The 27,310-nt window shown below is 48.9% G+C and overlaps 1 protein-coding gene across 1 annotated transcript; it reads right to left on the reverse strand.

Moving 5' to 3' along the window:
• Positions 1–2,035: 2,035 nt before the first annotated feature.
• On the reverse strand, positions 2,036–21,986 carry LOC144146402 (phospholipid-transporting ATPase ABCA3-like). The gene is made up of 9 exons (XM_077678357.1): positions 21,949–21,986; positions 20,348–20,672; positions 18,894–19,142; positions 13,447–13,750; positions 10,308–10,556; positions 6,731–6,919; positions 5,001–5,185; positions 3,423–3,548; positions 2,036–2,050 (listed from the first exon to the last, which is right to left on the reverse strand). Exons 1-9 carry the CDS (start codon positions 21,984–21,986, stop codon positions 2,036–2,038), a joined length of 1,680 nt encoding a protein of 559 aa, XP_077534483.1.
• Positions 21,987–27,310: the final 5,324 nt, after the last annotated feature.

Consider the following 27,310-nt stretch of genomic DNA (forward strand, 5'->3'; position numbering starts at 1 on the left):
GATCGTAACGCACCGCGTGCATTTGGAAGCCAGCTGTGACGGGCTCTGTCAGCCAAGTGTGTTCCTGCTCTCTCCGGTCTTAGAGCCACATACGGTAATCCACATTGCGTCAACATTCATGTTTGAATGAATCCGCAAAAGCCTAAAGCAGCTCGCCACGTCATTCATTCCACGCAGTTCCATACTTGATGGATTGTAGGGTTTAACGCGCCCACGCAACTCAGGCAATCAGTCGCGCCGTAGTGGAGGGCTCTGGATTAATTTTGACCACCTTGGGATCTTTAACGTGAGTCGAAATCAACACGGACATTCTTAATTTTCGCCTCTATCAGAAAAGCAGCCGCCGCGGCCGGGAATCGAACACGCTACCTCGTGCTCAGCAGCGCAACGCCTTGGCCACTGAGCCACCGCGGCGGGTTCATACTAATACGCACTAGAGGGAAATCTGCTGCTGCAACCGCGTGCCCTCGAGGAAACCGCCATAGCAGCTGGTAACGTCCCTGTCCTACTTGGCTTGGCTAGCCGTATGGCTTCTTTTCACGCTTGAAGCCTAAATCCACAGAAAAGGTAAGTTTTTTTCCTTGTTCGTGTGGCATTAGGCTTCTCAATATTTCCTAAAAAATCTTATGGCTCCCCACCCTTCATTGATACCGCAACTTTAGACCAGTTTACACTAATATCGTGTTTTTTAGAGCCACATACAACTTTCAGGCTGTTCATGAGCCATGTCAAGGACAAGTGGAACATTTCTACCATGACTATGACGGCACGCTTGCCGGCCCGTGGCTCGCCTAGACCGCCCCAGATTTCTCTCTATAGTATATATTAGTATGAAACTCTATGACTCATTCCCTACCCACTGGCACTTCCGCCGTCCTAGCCGGGGTAAAACACTGATTGCCGCTTTTTGCCTTATCTCGTGTTGAGTGAAGACTGAGATTGTCACCTGTGATCATCTTGAGGAGGGCCGTCTTGCCGTTGCCGTTGGGCCCAAGAAGCACAGTGACTTGGCCTTCGAAGATTTGGAAGCTCACGTCCGAGACTGCCACCACGCCATTGTAATCCTGAAAAGAACGCGTACCACACTCTTGAAGCCGTGTTGCGCGCTTTCTCTTCGCGAAGTAGTGTTACAGCACACAGGCGGGCTACCACCGAAGGTTTAGCTTATTGCCCCCCTCCCTCCCCCCCCCCCCAAAAAAAAACAATGACGTACGCCGAGATCGGCTCCTGGAGTGCTAACTTTATTTCCTGCGCTAACAGCTCGTTACACTGTGGCTCAGCTTGAACATCTTTAAGTAGCACACTCGACGCGGACACACAAGTAGGAAAGCTTGCAGCACTGTGGTTAGTTTATTTCTTTCTGGTGTCCGTATCGAGTACACAATACTTTAAGATGAGAAGGAAAATTTTACATCTACCTGTCATCCTTTGCACCGGAACGGCTGCAATTTAGGTGTACGTCAAATTTTCCTTCGCAGAAATTTACTCCACCTTTGGGATTTCCCCTAAATGTGGTCGATTAATGCTTTAAGACGTACAAGAACCAGTACCAACTAGCCCAGTTGTTGAATCTTTCATGTGGGTCAGGTTGTGACTAAAAGTGCCATCAGTTTTTTTTTTCTTTGCTGTATTTTTAACCTAAGTTTTATATGCTAGGGTTCCGTGCATTTTTCCTGAGCGTGTGCGGCAAAGCCAACATTATTGCGAATTCGCAGCAGAAAACGACTGTGATTCTAGACTTTCTGGCGAACGACTACATGACAATTGGCCACTAAGACGACCCTCTCATAACTTTTGAGGCAATTTACGTTTGATAGTTGCGTAATGCGCAGCAAGGTTGAGTTACAGAAGTTTCGTCTACAATTAATACATGGCCACCTACGGAAGGAGTAAGGTTACGGAAAACGGCTCTAACTTTTGCTTTATCGGAGCTTTCACTACAAACAGTTAATAGCAATCGCCACCAGCCCAACTCCATCGTTACGGCGAGTAGTTAACTGTGAAGTTTTAAACGCTACATGGTTCCCTTCAACCATCAATGCATCGGCTTCTGCGGGAGGGAAACGGTCAACCCCATGTTTGCCATCTGAGATAAAACCCTACTGTTTCCATGTTTCATTAAATAAATCCGTAGTCATTAACTTTACCAAATGATACGTACGACAGCGAATGCATTCTTTAACAATGTGCTTGATCTGTCTTTTCAGATTCTCTGACGATGTGTTTGATCTGTCCTTTCCACATTCTCTAAATGTGCCTGATCTGTCTTTTCCGCATCCTCTACTAATGTGTCTGATCTGTCCTTTCCATATTATCTAACAATGTGCTTGATCTGTTTTTCCAATTTCTCTAAAAATGTGCTTGATCTGTCTTTTCCACATTTTCTAACAATGTGTTTTGTCTGTCTTTTTCACATTCTTTAACAATGTGCTTGATCTGTCTTTTCCATATTCTCTAACGATGTGCTTGATCTGTCTTTTCCACATTTTCCAACAATGTGATCTGCCTTTTCCACATTCTACAACAATGTGCTTGACCCGTCTTTTCCACATTTTCTAAGTATGTGCTTGATCTGTCTTTTCCACATTCTCTAAGAATGTGCTTGATCTGTCTTTTCCACATTCTTAAACAATGTGTTTGAGCTGTCTTTTCCACATTCTGTAGCAATGTGCTGGATCTGTGATCTGCCTTTTCCACATTCTACAACAATGTGCTTGACCCGTCTTTTCCACATTTTCTAAGTATGTGCTTGATCTGTCTTTTCCACATTCTCTAAGAATGTGCTTGATCTGTCTTTTCCACATTCTTAAACAATGTTTTTGAGCTGTCTTTTCCACATTCTGTAGCAATGTGCTGGATCTGTCTTTCCCAGATTCTATAATAATGTGCTTGATCTGTCTTTCCCACCTTTAAAGCTGCGGAATGGCTTCTAAATTTCGGCGTCGCTTCAGGAACCTGTTTATTTTTATGTGCACGCCGATGCTCCAGTCTATGATTTTAGAATATTTGTCGTTTGTCTCAGTCGGAATAAACATAGATAAAAAACTTCCATACCTCCCAAACAACACGTCAATCATCACAGGGGTACGAAATGACTTTGAAATGAGAATGTTTAAACATGAGGGTAAGGGTCAAACAATTTGCTAGAAATTTGAATAAACGCAGTCAGGTTCGTTGGTACCGCCATAGACAAATACAATGTTCATAAGGAAGTCTGGACTGGCTTACGCATATGTAAACGTGACTCTCGCTACATTGAATGAAATAGAATAAAGTGCGACAGCTTACTAAACATCCACCAACCAGGCATCTATTTCACATCCATGAAGCGTAATTTCGGGCTTTCTGGGTTGATCTCGCAGTTTTCTTTTTCAGAGAAGTTACTGTACAATAATGTTGTAAGTGTTCTGCAAACGTCGTACCTTGCTCACGTGGTAGAGCTCAACCGCAACGGGTAGGTTGCTTCCAACGGCCTCAAAGTTCTGCTTCTCCTTCCCAACCTTTGGGACTGCTTCGACATCGGTAAGGACGGGCATCCAGTAGTGAAACTACAAGGCAAAGCACGACCAGGCAAGAAACGTCAAAACTGCACCTACGCAAGGGGCCTCATGTTCGAGCTTTTTATTTCGGGCTGTAAACTTTATCACGAAGCAGGAGGGGGGGGGGGGGTAATTAACCAAGTTAATCCTGTCAGGATCGGGATGAATTCGAATCGTGCTCACGACATGCCTTAAAACTCGCTAAAACGTCATCGATACGGCGAACAGCGCATCGATATTTCCTTGATCATCGTTAAAATATCTTTAATGGCGCCGGCTACGACATGTAATGTCGAACAGAGCGTCCGCCAGTGCCCTCGGGAATAGACCTGGAAGAGGAGCACCCACCACATTCTAACGAAAAGAGTATACAGCTATTTCTTTTTTCTTTCTTTCTTTCTTTCTTTCCTTCTTTCTTTCTTTCTTTCTTTCTTCCTCCCTTTATCTGCTTCTTTCTGCCTTCCTTTTTTATCTCTCTCTCTACTTCTGACTACAAGCCCTCCATCTCTCTTTCAGAATTCTACCATATCTCAAAAATATTTGCGCAGGCGAGGATGAATACAAGACAAGGGCTAGTGCAAATTCCCTTCCCCTCGACGTATAGAATTCTTCAATAGACAAATCTTTTTGTCAAAACTGAAGCAATTGCAACTAAGCCGAACTAATGACGTAAGATGAAACAAGGGAAGGCTTGTCAGCCCTGTGCCGATATTTCGGAAAAGAACTATGAAGGCAGATTTCCTTCATCGAATCGTCGACAGAAGGCTGAGGCTCACATCCCTTGTTCTATTATACACAATAGTATTTCTTTGGCTATTTAAAAGCAAAAAATTTTATCTGTTTGTCTGCCTGTCTGTCTGTCTGGTTTTATTTTCAGTCACCCGGTCAAATGTTAAAAGAATACTTCACCGAGATGTGTAAAAAGCAAGACATTTGAAAACTGCTAAATCTGCTGGCAATGTTCATACTTGTCAACATTCTTCGGCAAAATGAAAACATCAATTAGTAAGTGGCATTTGCAATGTTTTTAATCAAAACACAAGGCTGCCTGATTTTTGCTATAGCAAATAAAAATACGCTTCAAGAAGAATGTTAGGACTCCAAAATACAAAAAGCACTCGCGGCGCCCCCTCGGGGCGCCATTCAAAGAAGCCCAAAAGCAACAAAAGGGTCCAATAGATGGCGCACGAGCAGAGGACCGCGGCAAACTGAAATGACTTTAGCAAACCTCTGCTTTTGTTATGGTGGGAGGAGCCAGAATGGAGGGAAGAGCGTGAGAGGCATTTACGTGCCAGGAGTGGCAGAAGACTATTGCCTTTCGACGCCATTTGCAGCTATGTGAGCAGATACGCGGCCATTTTTTTTTCTTGGCTTTTCTGCCGCCTGCACGCAGTCGCTAGGCGCTCGAAGACAAGTGCCTGGCCATGAAGATCTAGGGACGCCACACGTCCGCACTCGCACCTCGAACGGGAACAGGGGGGACCTGTGTACGCCTGGCCCGACGGGAAGCACGTTATCCAGGTACCACAGCGTGAGGCCAAGGACGGCGTTGTACGCCAAGCCCACGAACATTAGCTCGGCCAGCGTTACGTTGTCCAGCGTGACGTCGTGGTCGTAGAAGTTGCCCCAGTTGGCGCCGTGCTCCACTGCGCACGCGAAAAGACATGTGCGTTACACACCGCAAAATCCGCTCCCCGTAGTGCGGTCACGTGCTGTGCACGTCGTAGCTTTGGAAAGGTGGTGTATGATGAGTGAAGACGTGTGCGGATCAGGCAGTTGAAACTTAACGCCTACTGTTCGCTCTATGTGACTTAAGGCACACTATATTGCTGAGGTCAGGTCGGAGTGCCGCATCACACTGGAACAGTGGATGAGACAGGGTCATTAAGTATTGTTAGCGTACGGTTCAGATAATATGGATACCTTAATCGCGTAAAAAACATCGCGACCCGAATTGCAATCCCTCTCAACATCCCTGGATAAAGCGCGCCCAGGTTCGACACCCCCCCCCCCCACCTCCTTCTTTTCGGCCACATACATTCACTACAAGTACGGCATACTAGGTGTTACGAGTTTGCCGCAATATTAACAACTCACGCAGCCCCATATCGGGTGCGCTGAGCATACAGCTTGATGCAATAACGACTCGTGAAATGATTCCTTTAAAAAGGACGGTCTTCCTTGACCTCCCAAATGCGAAAACTTCTGTCTGTCTGTCTGTCTGTCTGTCTGTCTGTCTGTCTGTCTGTCTGTCTGTCTGTCTGTCTGTCTGTCTGTCTGTCTGTCTGTCTGTCGAATAAGCCAGAATTGGTGACACTCATCACTAGCTAGTGACTTAACTGTATATTGGAGGTAAGTGTTTGGAGCGAGGAAGAGGAGTGAATAGGCAGAAAGCGAAGATGTGAGGTAGGATATGCTGAGTGAGGGCAATATAGGAGGTGGTAAAGAAAATACTGTGGGAAAAGTAGTACAGCGGGAGGGGGTGTGGAGGCGATGACTCGGAAGGGAACGTTGAAGTTCGAAGAAACCATGCGATTGGAGCGGGCAATATGAGGGAAGGGGAGCGAGGAGGAGAATTCGTGATTGGGACTGGATTATGAAAGGGAAGAGACAGCGTTGGGAAAAAGGGTGGAACCGGAGGGCAGGGGGTATTATAGGGGAAACAAGGAGGCAAAGCGTAGGAGAGGGATCGAAAGAGAGGAGAAGAGAGGAGAAGCAGGCATGGAGATTTAACCAGTGGTCGCAAAGGTTGCAGAGGAGTAGGAAAAGGAGGAGGAGTGATCGGGAGTATGGAAAGGGGAAATCTAAGACTTGGTGATAGGTGGCGGAGATTAAGGGAGTTGGTGTTGCGAAGCCGTCAGTGTGAAAGTAATAAAGCGAAAGCAAACTACGAGGCTGTGAAGATAACTAAATGAAGATTAGAATGCTGGAGGAGGAAAACCAAAGGGCATATAGCGTAGGACAGCTACCACCTGTAACGGGCAAAATAAAAAACGGTACAGTGCTTTTTTTAGTGCGATGACACATGCCATCACCTCGATAAAATGGGATACCATTACCAGTCAATCAATCAATCAATCAATCAAAGTGTAGCAGGGCAGCCGAAACAGCATCGTCTTCCAGCGCCATTTTCAGCAAAGCAAGCGGATTACCCGTCCAATTTCTTTAGCGGGATGAGAGGGCAGACGTACCGAACTTCTCGAAGCGCTCTAGCACGCGCAGGCTCCAGTGCAGGTTCATGCCGGGGAAGACGGCGGTGCCCAGCTTTTCGCGACGCCTGATGTACTGGTACCCCAGGCCGCTGGGGTGCTCGAGCGCCAGGTACGGAATCGCGCTGAGCAGGGTCCAGAGAAGCATCGCCATGGCCATCGCCGTGTGCGCTGTGCGGGAACGAAAGGAGATCATCATCGCACGGGACGGCCGCAAGAAGTGATGCTGAACTTATAGCTTGTATTGACTGGCGAGGCGCGCATGCAGGCAACCACGGGAGTGCGCCATCACTGCTTACGTCGGGCTCCGCGGGATGGCGGTGCTTGTCCGTGCTAAGCACGTGATTTATGTTGGACGTTCCAAACTCTACCCACCCACCGCAAAGTAATGCCTTAAGTCCAGTGTGAGTGCGATTAATAACATCTCTGTTGACACCACCGTTGGGGGTCGGGTTGAAATGGAGCAGACTTCCATTCAGTCTCGTTCTGCGCTAATATCTTATAACGCTCCCCGAAAGGGTACGCGCCCACTCTCCTCCTCCCTTTATTCCTCCACTGCCGCTGCTCCACGAAATGGTGCCATCGCGCATGTAGTAGATATATTGACGACGCTGTAATCAGCAATGCTGGTTGCAGTGAAGATAACTAAATGAAGATTAGAATGCTGGAGGAGGAAAACCAAAAAAGGGCATATAGCGTAGGACAGCTACCACCTGTACCGGGCAAAATAAAAAAAACGGTACAGTGCTTTTTTTAGTGCGATGACACATGCCATCACCTCGATAAAATGGGATACCTACAAGTCAATCAATCAGCAATGCCGGGCTGCTCAAAAAGAATGACGACTTCAAGCTTTGAGGGCCCCTGTATAAGCTTAAGATAAGCATTAAACATACACTAAGCTCGTTTTCTCTGTACTCCTCCCCGGTGCACTCACTCTTCCCTCACCAATCAGATACCGAATAAGCGATCAATTCCCAGTGGGTCACAAACCCACTAGCGAACTCACCCGAAACATTTCTGGCTGAATTGAGTGAAACGCAGAGATAAACTTTTGCGTTAAATTATTTACGAATGAATAAGGTAGCCCAAGAAAGACCATCTCTTTTGTAATTACTGCAGTCAAGTTTTACTTGTCTGCTTCGTGAAAGATCTTGTGAATTTTTATACCTTTTTTGTTCAATAAGGAGCTGCCCGTCAGTGCCAGAGCCAGAGTCTCCTTAATACAACACAAATAATTTTTGTTTGCAAAGGGCCTTGACAACTTTTTTTTTTCAACCACCCATTGTTGCCCGCTGTGAAGACAAATGTTGACCATGCCCGCGCCAACACAGGCTTTAGAGAAAATGTAGCTGGTCCCTGCTGATTTATGGCCCAATTCCCAGCTGGGCGCTGCTGGTCCCAGTTTGGACCAGCTGGAACCAACAGCGTTCAGCTGGGAATTTGGCCATAAACCAGCTGGGACCAGCTACTCTTTTCTCTAGGGCGGAGAACCTGGAATTAGGGCGCCACCAGAGAGAACGGCGGACTTTCTGGCACTGAGCAGGCACAAGGCGTTATACAGGAGGCTATGTTGGAGGGCAGTGTGATAAGAGAATAAAAAATTCGGGGGCGGCCATCTGCTCTTGGAGCAGCTTAGCAGACGACAACAGCAGAGGCCTTCGCTTAATGCGCATGCGGCTACTCTCGCCGGGTTTGTCGTATCGCTCCATCATACGGCGCTGATCGACTGAACGATCGACGCTCCCGTGATATTGGCAAAAAAATTGGGTGGGTGTACAACAGCTCCACTGTTAAAAAAGGTAGAGTTATACGCGGGTAAACGCAGGAGGTTCCCTCACTTTAGTGTCAGCCCAGACTGATTGTTTTGATGTGGCCGATTGTGAAATGCTCTAGGTTTAAAATAAAGACTTAGAGGAGGAACAACAGACATCCCCGGTTCGCTTGCATGTGCTGATTTACACGAGGGTTCAGGATAATGACACTTTTTCTCGGTTATAAGGACTGCTAGCAACGGTGTTTTCAGGCCACAAGTGTCTCTCATGCAGTGTCGCACTAAAATACCACACAGGAACCCAAGCTGTAAAGGTCCTCGTAGGACTGTGGATGGTTGTCAGTGAAGGACACAACTAAATCGATAGTAGACAGTCACGGGAGAAAAAAATGCGCGCCAATCGACCCTGCGAAGGTGATTAGAAAGCGGAGTTGACACCCACAACGATTGCCCATGCGGCGTCACTTGAATTCACATATGTGGCTCTACAAATAGTGAAGCCAAAGACAACTGAAATACACTTAGCCACACCCTTTGTTACTTCAAAGAGATATTCTTTGCTAAGGTTAATCAATGCATGATGCATGAATGGTGGTTGGTTGAGTCGTATTGGTAAAGCACATGAGTGGGAACTCGCGCACACGGCCGCTATACGTGCCGTAGGCGGAGCGCACAGCGGAGCGAGAGGTTGCATGACGCTATCCCGTGGCATTCAGCGAGAACGCAGGGGGTAAGCCGGCAGATGTGCTCAGTGAGTGCACCGTCTGTCTCCCTTATCTCTCTTATCTCCCTTAGCTCTCGCTCCGTTTCTCTATTCGTTCCAGGTGCGATTCCTGGTGGTGCGAATAACTTCTTTAATAAATAATAAAGCTTCGCTTTAAAAGAGTAAGACAGACTGCACGTTGAGCTACAGTGTTGTGCGCCCCCAATGTTCAACTTCAATAGACATTTTATTTTCTTTGTTCAAAGAATAACCATTTAATTTCTTATGCGTGCTGTCGCCAATTGAAGCGGCGCACTCGACAGGACGGTCTCACTGCGCATGCGCAGCACAGTGGTGTGCCAAGATGTTATTGCCACTAAAAAGAAAAAAATATCCGGGCACACTGAACAGATCCTGAAGGCTGCAAAAGTAAATTAAGCCAGTTCCTCTAGAAGTGAAAGCTGTCGGGAGTGCGGAGCAGCGATTCCCAGTGTTTTACTTGTGAGTACCTTGCGTTTGTGTTGTTTTTTGCAACGCCGCCTGAATAACATTGCCTGATACCGGCGGCGTCGCTCCTACTCTCCCACCAAGAGGGGCTGTGGCGCCCTCTCTCGGCTAGTTTCAGTATCAGCCTGGCGTTAATACCGAAATTAGTACAGAGAGGTAGCCGAAGCCTGTGAAAAGGCCTATAAAGAGACACTGAATTGAGTTTTCATTCATTTTAAATTGTTAATCGTTAATTCATGATTTCTTTATTTATCGTTATTGGGTACTTATTAGGGACCTAGCAACGGAAGGGCCAGTCGCAGCGGCGCAGCGAAAAGATCACCCCCAACACTTTGCATTTGAGTAACGTGCACCGCTGTGTCGAAATGGGTGATTAGCTTCGTAATGCGGGGGACCCAGGCTCAATCCTGACCGGGGTTAGCGGTTTTCTTTTCGAAGCCGCTATTTGGGTACCTGACGCCGTGACCCCGGAGAAGCTACGGCAACAATTCAGACCCCTAAAGTGTTCTGCGCTTAATAAAAGCGTCTATACTCTGTAATCAGGATGGAGTATTGAAGCAAATTCTTAAGCTCACGTGTTTCGATGAGGGCGCTCAGCAGCGCGGCGTGGACGCGGCACGAGACGCAGAAGCACATGAGCACGAGGAACACGAGCAGCGGGTTGCTGTACTGGATGAAGGCGCGGTTCTGATCGTTGCGCCTCACCACCAGGAACACCAGCATGATGGCCGAGGTGACCAGGTGCTTCAAGATGCCGCTGATGACGTGACCCAGCCAGTAGACCCAGTCGTTCACGCCCGTCACTCGCAGGAGCTCCTTCTTGCCTGCGCATGGTGTCAGGGACAGGGCCCAGGGTGCAGTGATTACAACGGCGGGGCATGCTTTATGCGGACTTAACCCCGTAGCCCCTCTGTTCTCTGTTAAACGCGGGCTGAAGGCCTGTTCACACTTGCGACTGGAGCGACAAAAGCGGCGCGATTTCGTGCTCTTGTCGCATCGCACAAGTCGCTCATGGCTCGGCGACAAAAATTGGTCGAGGCCAATTACGACGAGAACGACGTGAGCGGCACGACAAGAGCGATGGCGGGTGACGTACGAAATCGCGTCGGTTTTGTCGCTCCAGTCGCCAGTGTGAACGGGCCTTTCGAGGTGCCACAATAAATTTAACCGCTGACGGGACGGAGAAGGCAGAGACGGGACGAGCGCTCATCCCTTGTCCTTTATCCCGTCAGCGCTTTAATTTATTTGTCGTTTTCCCGTTGGAAGCGGAAAAAGGAAAATGGCCCGGATTTCGATATTCGTTAAAGATCTCCTGGATTTTTAAATGGACTCTGCAGCACTTCCGATAAATGCTTTCACTCTTTCCTTGACGTCTTGAAGCATTGTGAAAGCTTTAGTTATCGCCAGCACGGAATGGTGCTGCCCGATTTGCTTGGCGCACCAGATACGGCTTCCGTTTCTGCTTTGTTTCTGTGGCTTTTTTTTTAAGTTGCTATCGAATGCGTTCATTCATGGCTGCAACTTAAAGTAAGCCGGCCTATAATAGCCGCTACGTCGCCGTCATAACGTCATTCAAGTTGCCGAAGAAGGCAAAGACCGGGAAAGAGAAAAATATTTTGAGCAAGTTTCTAAGTTAGATCTGACGGGCATAGAGCAGTAAATTTTGACTTCAGCACTTCGCGACCAATCTAGGTACTGGTTGTGCTAGCTGACTACGTTTTTAAACCATTTAACATTGAGAAAAAAATAAAGAAGTCCTGCAGGAACTTTTAAAGCCGCAGCCGCCCAGATCCGTTGCGTCGGAAATTGTGCCTTGCAGGGATTGGTGTAATTAAATTGATTGATTGTAGGGTTTAACGCGCCGACGCAACGCAGGTGATGACGCGCGCCGGAGCGGAGGGCTCCGGATTAATTTTGACCACCGGGGGATCTTTAACGTGCGCCGAAATCTCGTACACACAGGCGTTTTTGCTTTTCGCCTCCATTAGAAAAGCGGCCGCCGCGGCCGGGAATCGAACCCACGACCTCGTGCTCAGCAGCACAACGCCTTAGCCACTGAGCCACCGCGGCGGGTGCGTAATTAAATTTTATTTTCCAATATATTTCATTCAGCACACGAAATACAGGTGACATCACATTCCAAGATCGTCACACGACATACTCGTGATACAGAATTCAAGTGAAAAGTATGAGCAAAGTTTATTCCTCTTGAGTGTTCACGGCAGTCATCCCAAAGTCAGACACATTATGCCACTCATAATGCATACCCAAATTAGGAGACGTATATTTCAAGTCTAACTCATGTTTTGTTTTAAAAATGGCTGACAATTATACTATCCTCCGTAAAGCGAAATGTGTGCTCGCGCAGAGCGAAATTGCTGTCTTCTCGGCCACGGCGCATAGCTGCTGCGCCGCACTGCGGCGCACGCTATCTATACTCTGCCATTAGAGAGTTTTAACATTCGTATGCTCCTTGTTTTAGGTGCGTACCGTGTTGATCGGTACTCGCCTGCGCACTTGTGCATTCGTTGCGGTAGGGTGGATTAGTTCCGCGGGCCGGCCCTCGCCATGCCCGCGCATTCGTTACGGTGGAAGGTGTCCTCGCCCTTTCCGCAAGTGCAGGCGCAGTCGGGTCCGGGTCAACGCGGTACCGGTGGAAATTACGGAACAGACGGACTGCTAAAACTCTCTTTTATCTCGCAGCGGTTCGCCGCCGCCGAGCATGTTGTAAATCGTGTTTGAACCTCCCGCGCAAATCTCACGTGATTCGGATAAGCCGCGCAGAGAGGAGGATGTGGAAGGCCATGTACGAAGGAAGGAAGCTATGTGGAAGGAAGCACGCAGCGCGTGCTGGGCTTTTGTGGCGAGGCATCGGCATACCGCCCCCCTCACCTTCGCCACATTTTGCCTCCTCCGTTTTCCTTCTATCTTCGGTGTTCCCTTCGTTCGCTCCGTTACAAAGCCGGCGACATTGCCAAACCTCGGTAGCGGACGCTTAAGTGCTACGCACAAAAATGGTGCGCGTAATAAACTAATCCACTCCGAATGCATATTCAAATGTACAAGCTTGAGGTCCAAATCGATGTTCTGAACGGCGTACGCCCTTTTGCCGTGACCTCGAAAGCACACTGGGACGTTCGTTTTCCTAGGCATCACGTTATAGAATATTTCACGTTTCAAAGACACGGAGAGCCTCCTGGAGTTTCCGTTCGCAGGCATGAAAAATACATGGCTGCACCCTGGCCATATCAGCTTCCCATAAAAAAATTGGCGCAGCTGCACTACTGGTGCAAGACATGAGAAACAGCGGAGCTGAGCATCGGCCTATCTTCTTCCGGTTTTGCGATGTTCTTGCTTGGCTATGCTAGGGCTAAGGCCGGTGGGGGAGGGGGAGGAAGAAGCTAGGTCGACCCATCGCTCCGCTGGTCTCGGGCCTTGCACGACAATGCAAGGTGCGCCAATTTTTTGCGTTTTAGTAGCCCAAAAAAGACTATCACCTTTAAAATGGAATAGTAAGGGGTGCGCATACGCATATTACCCATTGTGCTCACACTCGCGCAGGCGCGAAAGCCGGCTTCACTGTTAGAGATCCCTATCTGCGGTGGCGTACTCTTTAAAGGCGACGCAGTTTTTTTTTTCTTTTTTTTTTGCTAACACCACCGGACGAAGCTCAAAAAAGTTTAAACACCTCCGCTGTTAAAAACTGGCGCTCACCGGACGCCCTCTCTTCGGCCACCAGGGCCACGAAGAGAGCGAAGGGCACCAGCATGCCGATGCAGAAGCGCGTGAAGACCAGGGAGTAGTTGTTGGGGTCGTTGTATTCCAGGTACGCCGGGTAGGGGAAGCGCCGCAGCGCGGGCATGGCCAGGGGCTCGGTGCGACCTGCGATCTTGGCCTGGAGCTCGAGGTGCGTCTGCTGCAGCACGCCCATAATGGGCAGCAGCGTGGTCATCTCGGGGAAGCGCCGCTCGTCCACGGGGCCCTCGGGCTCCGACAGAAGCCGCTCCTTGTAAGACAACTGCGCCGCCGGGCCACTGATCAAACGAGTTGTGGGACTGACGATGCATAACACTAGATGATCGCGAGATGTCGGCCCGCTTTGTGAAACTGCGGAAAATGCTTCTGTTTGAGCATTAGCTCTATGCTCGGAATGGTCGCTGAGCATCAGCATCAGTAAGAGCTTAATTACGTCCACTGCAAAACCAAGGCCTCTCCCAACGACCTCCAACCGCTCCTGTGCTCAGCTGTTCGAGTCCACTCTTTGCCTCCGAATTTTCTTGTTTCGTCTCTCCATTGTGTTATTAGCCTTTCCCTTTTTCTAGACCTGTCCCGGGGAATCCACTCTGTTACCGTGGTGGCCCAACGGTTGGCACTTCTCCTCACTACATGGCCAGCCCAAGTTCATTCCTTTTAACACGAAAGTGTTTTACTCCTGGTTACATAAAAATTTCGCTGACGTCATATCCTTCACGGAAGTGACGCCAGTACAACGAAGCAAGCGGCCTGTAAAGGATGCACCCCTTCACGCAGGGTCTTCTTGTGGGGAAGCAACCTTTAGTACCGAGGAGTACGTTATACTTCGGGTTGTTCGTTCTCGGGTTTTATATTTTAACACGAGTGTTTTATGCCACGATACCCCAAGATTTCACTGACGTCATATCCGTCACGGAAATGACACCTTTGCCGAAGCGACCCGCCAGCAGGACGTCTCTGGCCAAGCACACCCAAAAGACAGCCGCCGACCCGCAAATCATGCTAAGCTGCAGATTTCGCTGCCCATTTCACTTTCGTGTTTTACTGATACCTATGACAGAGGAATCAACCAGTTTTTTATTGGTGTCACCTACTCAAGCTTGTTGCCTGATCCAAGGTGCTCGTTTCCTTTCCCTAAGTGTTACTCTTAATTATTTGCTCCATGGCCCGTTGAACCTTGAACCGACCTAACTTTGCCTTCCAGTTGTTTAGCAAGGCGACAAGTTTTCGCTCCATATGTCATCACCATAAACAATTTTCTGCCTATATTTTTTTTCATTTTTCGCGATTGCCTTTTGCCAGGTCGTAGTCGTAGTTTTCACGCATGTTGTTCGTTAACGGTTGCCAGCATCGCGTCGCCATCATTGCTTCTTGGCTGGCTGGGTGCTTCCTTGTTTTAAGCCGACTGTGAGCATTGTTGGAATGCAAGCCTCTCAAGGGGCTTTCGCGCGCACGCGTGTGGGTTTTAGCCCGAAATAATGCAGCTTTTGTCTGAGCAATGTATGTTTTGATGTCGTTTGTTCGAACTATGAATCCAATTTCAGTAATATTTTAGTTTAGCACTCGTAATTGTGTTGTCAGCTAGGTTTCCTGTCAGAATTCCCGTATGTCAGCGTAATCATTAATTTTTTCAGGTGGACTCATGGTGACACTATCATTTACAAACATAGTTAACAAAAAAAATGGCCTAAAATGCTACCCTGCGGCACACCTGCAAAGATGGTCAAGGGATCGCAGAATGAATCTTCTCGAGTTACGATGTCTTACCGTATAAGCTTCTAGAGTAAGGTGAGTTATCTGATGTTATCCCTTTGATAAATCGGCAAACATTGCAAATGCGAATTTCTGTTCCTCAGGTTGGGATAGTATATGTACTTTTTTAGCGTCGGAAATGCATCTACGCCGAACCGACACTCAGATAACGGACTGTGTTTATGTTCAAATTTGAATATTCCCTTGAGCAGCCCTTTCCCGAAAAGTTCAGAAGAAATGTGATGCAGGGACGGGGGGTGGTAGTTGCCCGTATCCTTTCTATCCCCTTTCTCGAAAAAGAGTCACTTTTGCGATCTGCACTTCGTGTGAAAGCATTCAAGAAACATTTTTATAACTTCTTAGGCGGTATTCATTGTGTTCACTACAACTACTAACAGTGTACAATGAATAATGAGTGGTCCTATTAAAGGTTAAAACGCTGGAACCCCACCTATATACATCTTTTTACACACTAATTTGAATATTGCAATAAATTGAACTGAACAGAACAAAAGGCTGTATTCGTTGTACGTCGGTAAATTTTTACATACACCTTACTAAGAAGCCCATAGTTAGGCCTCCCTTGGAGTGCTGTTTTCTGGGGTAGGCACGACCTTACATGTACCTTCCTTTTTTCACTGCACAACTTTTAGCGCGAGCGCATTAGGGCGGCTACGGCAGCTGTGGCGACGTTTGTAGCGTGTATGTGGCGTCTGAGGGCACCTAAGCACTTTTTATGGGTTGTAAATGCAAAAACGTGTCGATTGAACGCAGAGTAAGGCAATTAGGCATCGGAGTTTGAAGGCGAACATTTAGCTGAAAACTCGAAATCTTCGATGCTACTGCTATTTGAACTCAGTATTTAACGACAATCTAGGAATTGTTTACTATGTAAAAGTAAATCGTGCTTTTGTCGTAATGCACTTTTTAGCTAATTATACGCCGCAGTTTTAAGCAATACCGCGTAACGCAATCCAGTCCGACACTATTCGGGCTAGCACTACACATATTCCGGCGCGCGTTCTCGTGTTGCGGTGCTTGTCATTACCAATTACTGCGAGCTTTCACCCAGTCATGCAAGCCACATTGCAGGCTGCAAGCCGAACACACTTATTACATGGTTACGGTTGTTGGCAATAGCAGCAGTAACAAATAACTAAGAAAATGGAGGTACAAAAGATACTATACTCGCGTACAACTTAAAGGGGCCATGAAGACAAAACACAAGTTTGGTTCATTCAAAGGATTGCCTCGTTCGAATCATACTGACGCCACTTTTAACGTCAACTTCGCTCAAATAAGCTTTATAATTACGAGAAAAGGGAATGGCCATTTACCGCTACAGAACCTATGATGCCATACCAGCCAGCTCTGCGATTGGCTGAAGCCGGCAAAAGCAAACGCAAATTAGGCAGAGCTTATTTGCGCTTAAATTTAGGGCACATTCTTTTTAAAGCAGAAAGAATGGTTGGACGTAAAGTGGAAGTTACGAAAGCACACGTAAACAAAGAAATACGGATGCGTACTGCTCTTAGTACTGCGCGCACTATGCTTGGTTTAGCTGCACAGGACTGCTGGGCTTTGGGGTTGTCTCACACGACACTGACCGATTGACGCAAGCCACGGTGTCTTACGTGAACATATTTGTCGAGTTAGCACTATGTTTCGCGAAACGATTATTTTCTCGCAGAACAACAACACGCCAGGTTTAAATGCGGTCAAAAACAAACCTAAAGAAGAAAACGACTTGCCACGGTATGGTGGCGCCATCTAGGTTCACTAACGATAAACAAGGCTTCTTAATCGACTGCAGAGCGGTCGGTTTCTGTGATGTCATTCCAGACCACAAAAACACGATTTAGCGGTAAAATCAAAATTTTAACTGAAATGGACTCATTTCTGAGTGAATAAAACATCGTTTGCATCCTGACAAGCGCCGGGGCACTAGAAAACATTAAATCTTTCGAATAAAACAAACTTGTATTTTGCCTTCATAGCCCCTTTAAGAATGACGACGGAAGTTGCCCCTGCGTCTCATCACCGCAGCCTGCTGTTCCTCCGCGTGGCGCAAACAGTGCGTTGCTGCGAGTATTTTGAATGTGACGCGACTCGTTTTCGTAATTTCTCGTGTTCAATGTGCTCATAAATCCATGCGCCGACGATAAGCAAACTCGATGAGAAAAGCACACGATGCCACGCATACAATTCCCATTGAAAGCGCACGCGCGCGTTGGCGTCATGAGTCTGTTGCTTCGGCGGAGTGATACAGTACATTATAGCCTTCGTAACTTGCACCCTAGTCACGGTGTCAGAATGTGATAATCCGAAATTGTGCGTAAAACAGAATTTGATGCTGCTCCCATCGCCAATGTTCAGAAATGATTGGCTTTATTCTTTAACGCCACAATTAGCACGTAGCGTCACTGGCCCCGCGTCGCAGAAATGCCGGCGTCATCGTCGTCACTAACCCCGTGAGCAAAAAGTCGGCGTGAGAAAAAAAATCTGGTTGCGCCACACTGCGGCGGCCACTGCAAGCTAGTCACCAGGTCGTAAGGAACTGTCCCAAGAAATGGCGTGAGTACAGGAGCGGAAAGTTTCACAGCTCGCGGGTGCCGCTGGCACCGCTATTAAGACAACCCATGGATCATACAATGTGAACTGGGTCCGATAACGCTATGACGCTTCATGCCTAAAGGTAATGGTTTAGTGCCCTACAAGTCCTCCTAACAGAACCATGTTAGCATACTAAAGATTCGCAAGTGGCTAAGCCCCCGTGGTATGATTCCCAGGAAAGGGGGGATGGGGGATTTGAAACCCCTCCAGTATTTTTCACGCAGCGCGCAAGACTTCGGGCCGTATTCTGAGTCCCTCCTCCACTTTATTTGCTCCTTCCTCTACTGACGAGAGGATTCTGCAATGCTGATGCATGGGGAAATCGATTTCAAGGATCTCCTCCACTGTAGGCTCTGCAAAACTCCTCCCTTCGAATTAGCCGCAACACCCTCCGAAAAAAATGAAATAAGCCCACACTTATGCCTAAGACTTGAAGGTAGCGAAGCTGTACGCAACAGTATCGTTTTTCCTTTTTCGTCTCATGGCGTTGTTTAAGCCTCGCCGCTGTACGAGGGACCCCAGCTGGATGTTCGTCTTCCTCTATCGCACATGGTTCTGCGTCGCATGTGGCCTTGTGGCCTTCCTTCGCGGTGCGCGCTTATCGCTGCGGTAGCGGCCTCCGCGCCTTCCTCCGCCACGTCCCACGCACGGGTCCCGCGTACGTCTCTTTTCCCTCCTCGCCTATCTCTCCCCGCCGCCTTTCTCTCCCCGCCATCGGGCCGCTGCTCTGTGCTGGGCGCTTGCGGAAAAGGGTGTGGTTTGACCTCTAGCTCTCAAGGTCAAAACTGATCACCCCGCGAAGACTGCCCGAGGTAGCGAACTGTAGCTTTCGCTACAAAATTTCTGACTACGGCCCTGGGATCTATACCGGCAGTGAAAAACGCTCAACCATATTTGTTTCCCAGATGAAGAGTGTGCCCACGGCGCGAAATCGTTAGAGCGTTTCTGTCACTCGCTCTCGCCGCAAAAAAACAACCGCTACAAGGTTACTCGGCCCATTCCCCATGACGTCACTCTCAAGGAGCAAAGGCTCAGCCTCGCACCTTGATGTCCATGGGCAGGTTTCCGCTGTAGAAGGACACGTGCAGAGTCTTGGGGTCGCTGTCATTCGGCGTCAGCCCGGAGAAGAGCAAGCCCACAACGGTGACGGTAGCGGGCGTCGCGTTGTGCTTGGTCACTTTCTCGGCCAGCTGCTCGGCTGAGGACGCCGCAGACACTTTGGGGACGCGCAGCTTGCGGCAAGCTATTCGCGTAAGGCGGGCCGTGTAGTCGCTCTCGGGCGCGAACCATACCTGCGTCACACATTGAGCCGCGATCAAACGAGAAAAAAAGCCACCTTCTTAAGAAATGGATGATTGAAACGTGAACCTTTCTCCCGTGCACCCAAGTCAGAGTCAAAATCCGAAATTTCAACTGATTCCACCGTGCCGGAATGCATGGTGCAATCAGATAGACGCTGACTTCATAACGGGAGGGGCCCATGTTCGATTCACAGAAAGCGGTTTTTTTAAGACGATACTCTTTCTTGGGCTACGTGAACCCAGAAATTTTTGTCTGTCTGTATGTCTTTTTTTTATTTCCGGGATTTACATACTCACAGCAGCAACATCACAATGCAGGACACACCGACACGTACAGCGCAACCATCCGGATATGTTGCCGGACTTTGGCATACGCACAGAAGGAACAACGCTAAGCAGTGCAACAGGAGAAAAAAAACACCTACAGTGCCACCATCCGGGTCCCCCGGCTGGCTTTGTTATAACAATATTTCATCATTGTCAATGGTTCTACACGTGCCACCCAATCAGGTTCTGAGCCCTGAATTTTAATCTCCTGTATTAACAAACAGCGTAATACTTTCGCGGAACATCTGTCTCGCCGGCCTAGCTTCCACGTCGCCATAGAGTCAGGCCATGCGTGCTCACCACATACCATGGAGGCCCAGGTGCACCAGCACATCGTACGGTACTTGAATCTTTTTCTATAGGGAGGTACCGAATGCCTTATGGGTCTAATGAAAGTCTTTATGCAGAGTTCGCTGCAACACATCCCAGAAGTGGACCGTCTGTCTGTCTGTCTGTCTGTGACTCGGTTCTTTCTTTTCATTCTTTCTTTCTTTCCGGTTCATTCTTTCCGATACTCAGATTCGAGCTCGGAAGTTGGGGTATAAGAGCAATGTTATTCGAGTCCTTCAGCCATCCCTGCATGGGGAATTTCGCCATTGCTGCACGAGGAAAAAAAGACACCGAGGCGGCCCGGGACGCAGTAAGAGTAAGCGCAGGCCTAGTTCCTTGTAGACTGCAGGTTTCGTTTGGGCACAATCTCATTGCCCGCAGTGCAACGGCCCGGTCTTGATACATTTGCGTATCTTACGAGGCGGCATTGAAGGGGTTCATACTTTCGCCGTCGTTGTGGTCAGGAATGCGCCTCGAAATTCGCCTCCAGCAGCGGCGTATAACACACTGGCGCGATTACTTATGGAATAAAGCCTCACCTCCCGGATGTCGACCGAGTCGGAGCTGTTCCAGTAGGCGGTGGGAGGCATGGTGGGGTAGACGGTGGCGGCGTGCCTGCGCATGGGCTCCCTGACCACGGCCTCCTTGTCGATTCCCATGAGGATCACCGTCATGAGCAGCACCTCGATGAAGGTGGCCACGTAGCGGCGCAGCATGCCCACCAGGTTGTTGCGCACGAGTACGCACAGCTGGCGCAGCCAGAGGCAGCGGACGACGGCTGAACCCGCGACCACGGCAGGCACTGGCAAGTAGGGAACAGAGACACACGCTGTTGGGCAGGTCGGTGTTCCCCTCTGGAACACACTGCAGCGCGAAGGTTGACGTAGTCTCAGAAGGCACACGGAGCAAACTTTGACCCAGACGGCCTCCCGAGTCAAACTTCGCTCTGCAATGTGTTCCAGAGATAAGTCGAAACAGCCGCGTATGGGCGCCAGAGTGTGCAGAGTCGCTAATCAAGCAAGCCACTGGAAAGTTAGAACAGACCTACGTCACGTGACCGTCAATGTTTGCATGCGCAAAACTTTCTGCGGAAAATGAAAAACCGTCTGCACTCGCTGTCTGCAATAGGTTGATACATGCTACCCCGGTAACTCGTACAAGCACAGAGGAATGCGACGTTTTTTCTGTGGCACCAATGTATGGCGAAAGTAAACGCACGGGTAAGAACCCACCTCCAAACAATCCGTTTAGTGCACCGGGAAATGTGGAGTATCGCTTGTTCTTCCCTCGCCGTGACCTAGCTCTTACGTGCACGTGTATCGTCCCTCCAAAAATTGAGGATATATAATTTGTTAAGATGAATATTTTGTCTTTAGCCATCATTCACTCGCAAAAGTGCGGCGAAAGTTTGATACAAAGAAAATTCCCTGCACAAATTTTCCAGCCCAAACACAGTACAGCCTATATAGCATGTCGGCTAGACCACGACCCCGCTAGGGGGTAGAGAAGAAACTTGCGCTTTTAATGAGGTTAGGTTAGGTTAGGTTAGGTTAGGTTAGGTTAGGTATAACTTTATTGACGTCTGCAAAACGAGGGCTTTTACGCGCCTTTTACGGCTTTTACGACGGCTTTTACTCTGCACAGCGCCAACGAATTTCGTTGCCAGGTTGCCTGGTCTGTTTTTCGAGCGCACCCCGGGCCTGGTGGACGGCCCAAAGTTGAACGTCCTTGTCGTTACTGCGCAATGCTTCTTGAAGTTTCGGCGGATAAGACCTTGGTTTCGCTTCGTCTGAAAACCGGACACAGTCCCCGAAACCGGACTCCCAGCGGGCGTATAATGAGGCGTCACCCATGACATGGTCGGACGAATGTCTTTCGATCGAATCCGATAACAAACGCTCCGCCAAACGTGATGGCAGTGCATTTGATGCTACATGGTTCTACGTAACGGCGATGCGCGGGTCGCTGCATACGGCGACCTACGTCACTCTATTCTACCCAGGCTCCAATAGGCACATGCTAGAACATTCTGGACCCGTTAACGCGATGGCTCTCATCGGCGTGGTCGCAGCATTTTTCAAAACAAAAAGCTACTTCCGGCGAAAGATACGTCACCGGGAAAAGCAACTAACCTTCACACCGAGTCTCGGCCTGGGTGGCGTCTATGGCCCTCACCATGGCTGTAGGCGTACACTCACGGCGAGAAGGGACCGGAATCAAGATGGCGAATCACGAGACAGCGGGAGCAGCGGCTTCGCGAGCACGCGAAGCGTGGTGCGCATACCTGCTCGTGGGCCTTTGTCGAGGATGGAATTTAGTGCACGTCAGCGGTCTGCTGGCCAGAATGCATGCTGGTACAGGAATAACTCAAACGCTGTAGGATCGCAAAAGAGCACTATCAGCTCTTTAATGTAGCACTGTGGACAAGAAAAAAACTTCATTCGGAGGAAACAATTATTCTCCCGTGTAAGTATGCGGCACCGTGAGAAGCTGCTGCACTGACGATGATAGCGGGGCGGATAGGTATACTGGCTTACAAACAGCGAGTTCTGCGTCTTAGCACTTGTTGACACCACAGAGTTGCACGCGACTCTATGGGTAACCCAATGGAGCGTAGCTATTCTTCCGCAATAGGTGAACATAAAGGTAAGAGCAACGGTAACCTGAAGGTTCTCCACGCAAGTGTGCTTCAGTAGGCCGCTGATGGTGCGAAGAGTGGCTCGTTGCAGATGCTGGAGCGTTCGCAACACGGCGTAGGTCAAATTTTTTCTAGTATCAATCACCAGCTCATTATCGACGAGTCAGCTACCAAATAGCCTTGAGTCACTGAGCCAAATTGTAGAATATTATCATCAAGACTTCACGGGATCTCCCGGATCGAGCGCACGAAGGAACGAGACGTTTAATCCAGTTTCTGTTTAGCAATAATATTCTTCGCCCACACCAAATTGGCTTCCGTCCGGGCTGCTCCATTTGGTCAGCACATGTTGTGTTGGAAAGCCGTATCCAGTTTTCGCGCAGAAATAAACAAGTAGGCGCCCTTGTCACCCTGGATATTGCGAAAGCGTACGACAGCGTGGAATATAGTGCCCTGATAGCCAAACTTACGGAATGTTGGTTACCCAAATACGTTCTTTCAAGGATTCAGCAATTTTAAACTCATCTTAAGTTCTTTTGCTCACAAAATGGTTTTTAGTCATCAACTCTATCTCAGACAAGGGGCGTCCCTCAAGGATCGGTCCTCTCCCCCATACTATTTGATATATTACTGAGTTCCATTCCAATAAATCAGGAAATCTGTACGTACGCTTACGCGGACGATATGGCCTTTTTTTCTGCGGCTCAAGACATTCATGTCCTGTATCAAACGTTACAAGCCTATTTGTGTTCAATCGAAAGGTGGATGGCAAACATGAAATTGAGCATCAATGTGAAGAAGCGGGCTGTCCTCGTGTTCCCGGTATACGCTCCGGTGAGCTATATATGCCTGACGTGTCGGGCAGAGACTATCCCTCAGGTGGCTTCCTCGAAGTACTTGGGTGTCATTTACGATAGTACACTGGATTGGCGCTCCAATATAAATCATATCGTGACCAAAGGAGAACGGGCACTTGGATCGTTGCGGAGAATAAACAACAGGAGCCTTGGAATGAGAAGGGACACACTACTATTCATTTACAAGGGGCACATGCGTCCCATATTAGAGTTTGGCTGCGTACTCTTTTCTGGCTCAGCCGTTTACAAACGCAACCAGCTTAGTATATTGGAGCGACGCGCCCTAAGATTGTGCCTCGGCATCCCAAGGTGCGTGGCCATCAACATCTTGTATCTGGAGGCACGCATCCCGTGTTAGAGTCGCGGTTTCAGCTCTTAAATGTGCTGACTATTATGAGGATTTTTGAATCGCCACAAAGCCGATTTCTTTCGTTGCTGGTAGCTCGTCCTGCACTGTTTTTCAACTCTTGGTGGCCTCGGCACATTCGTCCTCAGTGTGTTTACGTCCAGGCATTACTTTGTCCATTGAAAATCAACATTTTGACAATAACGCAAATGACTTGTGAGGTCCCTCCAGCGCCTTTACATTTCATAATATTTTTAGCAATAACGCCAAAATGCTTTCGCCAAGACTACTTACAGGAATCCTGAACGGCTATTTGGCAAGATTGAATGGTTACGTAATTGTGGAAACTGATGCATCGCAACGTGAGGAGAGGGCAGCCGTGGGCATTTTTAGTCCACAGCTTAACTGGGCAGTCTCGTTGCGGTTACCATGACTTCTTTCCAATATTTCAAGCCGAATTCCTAGCCGTAGTACTGACTATAAAAGAAGTACCTCAGCAGCACTTGAATATAGTTATAATTACTGGCTCTTTATAGGTCTGTTCCGCTTTGGCATCGTCTGGAAATTCCCCCTTGATCCGTGCATTCAACTTTCTGGTGCCTTCCCATTTTCGGAACATTTGCCTCATTTGGGTTCCCGGGCACAAAGGTTTACTTCTTAATGAAGAGGCTGACTCCTTGGCGCGGTTGTCTTTCGATGGCCCTTTGGTTTATCTTTGCCCTGTTCCGGCTAGTGTAGCAGGAGCAAGGTTCCCTAGATATCAGCGCCTAATGAGTACGCAGGAAGGGGTCATCATTAATTTTGAAGAGTACGCCCATATAAAACGTAATTGGAATCCCCGTTTGTGTGAATCTCGTCAATGCGAGGTCACATTAACCAACTTCAGATAGGGTCCCCCATCTGAACTTCTATATGCACAGGTCTAGACTCGCCTCCTCCGCTCTATGTGCTATATTGCGGTGAACACGAGACACTAGATCACTTCTTATTACATTGCCGTGGGTTTTCAACGACCAGGAAACGTCACCTTGTTAGGCCATTACAACGAATTGGACTTCCTATCTCCATGCCCGTACTACTGTCGCTAGGGGCCACATCACTGGGATATTGTCACAGAGGGGTGGCTGCAGCCATTCATGCATATCTGTCCGAGACCAGGCGTCTGCCCTGTTAGCCTTTATTATTACGGGTATGTTTTCTCAAATTCAACCGCAACTTTCAATTGTTAACCAATTATTCCTACTAATTCGCGCTGTTACTGGATGCCAACGGATATGTATCTACTTTTAAGTTGTGAGCGGGCGAATTAGCCCCCTTCTTGCTCGATTCCTGGCCAATCCCCCACATGGGTGTGTGGGTATGTGCCCAGTCACCAGGAACAACAACAAGAAGAAGAACGAGACCGGCAAGCGCCAGCAAGGAAGTCAGGAGGATTCCGAAGCCTGTCCATGGCGATTGCGAACTCTTCGGTTTCTCCCAGCGGCGCAGCTAGCCACGGCCCGCCGCCGCAGCAACGGCAGGTCGAGGAGAGCCAGAGGCCCCCCGCACCGGCAACCGCGACGACGTCTGCAGGGTCGCGGCGTCCCAGCCGCCCTGTCATGGCCCCAGGTACGAGCGGCGCCCAGGCGGCGCTGCTGGAGAACGTGTACGAGGTCATGGGTCACGGCAACTTCCAGAGGCGCGTGCTCGGCGCCGGCATGCTGTCCGTGGTGGTGCTCCTCATGCACGGCTTCGCCTACATCCTCGTCGCCCGCGACGTGGCCCACTGGTGCCGGCCTCCCGACCGCCTGCGCCACCTGTCGCCGGAACAGTGGAAGAACGCGGCCATCCCCGTTCTCGAGGACGGCAGCCTCAGCCAGTGCACCACCTACGACCCGCCCGTGTCCTGGGTGAGCAGTTGAGTAGCCGTGGGCGTATGGCAGCGCTAGCTGTTGCGCGCTTCTTACGCACCCGACGATTGGCACGATAGCAGTGCTGGAAGAGCGCAAAGAAGCGCGGTGTTACGGTTTTGAAAGATACGGTTAATGCTTAGAACTTTCTAAGATTGCTAACGCGAAATCCTTTATTGGGCTTCCTGCTAAGCTGCTATTTGTTGAACTCCGCGGCCTCGCCCGTCACCATTTGACCAGTCCCCTGGACAGCGCCATCCGAATCTCAAACCATACAGTTTCCTACTAATATATACTAGAGGTGGCGCCACTGTCTAGGCGAGTAGCGCTTGAGCGAGCGTTCTGCCATGTACCGGGGAGGCACGTTCCACTTGACCTTGGCATGGCTCATGAACAGGCTGAAAAGTTGCCTGTGGCTTTAAAAAAGCACCAATTTTATTATGAAAGATCATTTTATTGTGGTGAATTATTATAAAAATAGAGTACCAAAAAGATTTGTTTGTCCAGGATTAGTTATATGCTGGACGAACAAGAAAAAAAAGTTACATTCGTTGTTAATTTTGGCTTCAAGAGCAAAAAAAGCCATGTGCCTAATAGCGTCCTCGATAAACACGCACCGGTGTTGCCCCCAAAACCGGCGCGGTGCACAGTGCCCCACGACGGTGCGTACCGGCACGGAGCGTTGATGGAGGACAAACGGGGAGGTTCTACCCAGGCGCCATCTCTTAATCTAAGAAATCAACTCATAAAAACGTTCACAAGTAGCAATACAGCACTGAATGGAGACACAGCGCTATTAGAAAGTGGTATTTATTGAAGGCCAATGATTATATGTACGCACAACTTAAATCCGTCACACATGCGGAACAACGTACCGCCACCGCTTCCACTAAACAGCTACATATAAGCTGCTTCTAATCTTCGTTTGAGCCATAATGCGAGTGCCTGTTTTGTTCCGCCCTTCCGTTACAGCAAAACAAGTAGGTCTTCATCGTCTAGGCACTCCGGTAACAGTTCATGATAATTCGATCGAACGAAACGAATGTCAATCCCCAACTTTCTGGCAATGCATGCAGCCGCCTTTGAAGTACACAAAGTTCGCGTCCTCATTTACAATCACTGGCCGTTGTTACCGCCCGTTAGGAGACTGTCGCATCGTTGCCCGATGAATTCGCAAGCACGCCATCCTTGTCAGCAACAATACAGAGCTCCGTCCGCCTTGACACGAGTGCGGCGATTGCGCCGTCGCTGCAGCAGACGGCGCAGGAAGCTCCTTCGCCGGCATCGTCCGCGATGCATCTCGGGACTGCACGCCGGCGCACCGTCGACTCTCTCGGTGCGCGGCGGTGCAACCAAAAATTGCCCCGCGACGGTGCACCCCGGTTTATCGAGGACGGACGGTGCACACCGGTGCGGTTTATCGAGGATGAAAAGGCGCACCGGTGTGCCCCGGTGTGCACCGGTGCGGTTAATCGAGGATGCTATAACCAAGGCGAGGAACTTCCCTCGCTGCTATGGCGGCGTCGAAGACGGCATGCAGTTGCAGCGACAGAGTTCCCTCTAGCATATGTTAGTTTGAAACTCTGTGTCTCAAACCACTCGCCGTCCGCCTAAAGATGCAACTTTTCATAAAATTTTGAGGGGCATGAAAAAAAACCGCATTCTTTCCTTTTTTCCAGAAAAAAATTAGAAAAATTAAGAAAAGACGGTTCCGCACAGCTATATAACAATTCGACATACTTCTTAAAGCGGAAGCCTAATACCACTGCTAC

This window comes from Haemaphysalis longicornis, unplaced genomic scaffold (genome assembly GCF_048455015.1).
Source record: "Haemaphysalis longicornis isolate Haplotype H1 unplaced genomic scaffold, Haemaphysalis longicornis Haplotype H1 scaffold_7, whole genome shotgun sequence".
Lineage (NCBI taxonomy): Eukaryota > Metazoa > Arthropoda > Arachnida > Ixodida > Ixodidae > Haemaphysalis > Haemaphysalis longicornis.

Bases quoted from the DNA above. Each gene is read 5' to 3' on its own strand.
- LOC144146402 (XM_077678357.1), bottom strand. From the start codon at position 21,986: ATGGTGAGGGCCATAGACGCCACCCAGGCCGAGACTCG. The intron at 6,920-10,307 runs GTGAGCTTAAGA...GTTCCCGCACAG, and splicing joins GAGCGCCCTCATCGAAACAC to CGCACACGGCGATGGCCATG. The intron at 3,549-5,000 runs GTGCGAGTGCGG...TTTGCCTTGTAG, and splicing joins CCCCCCTGTTCCCGTTCGAG to TTTCACTACTGGATGCCCGT.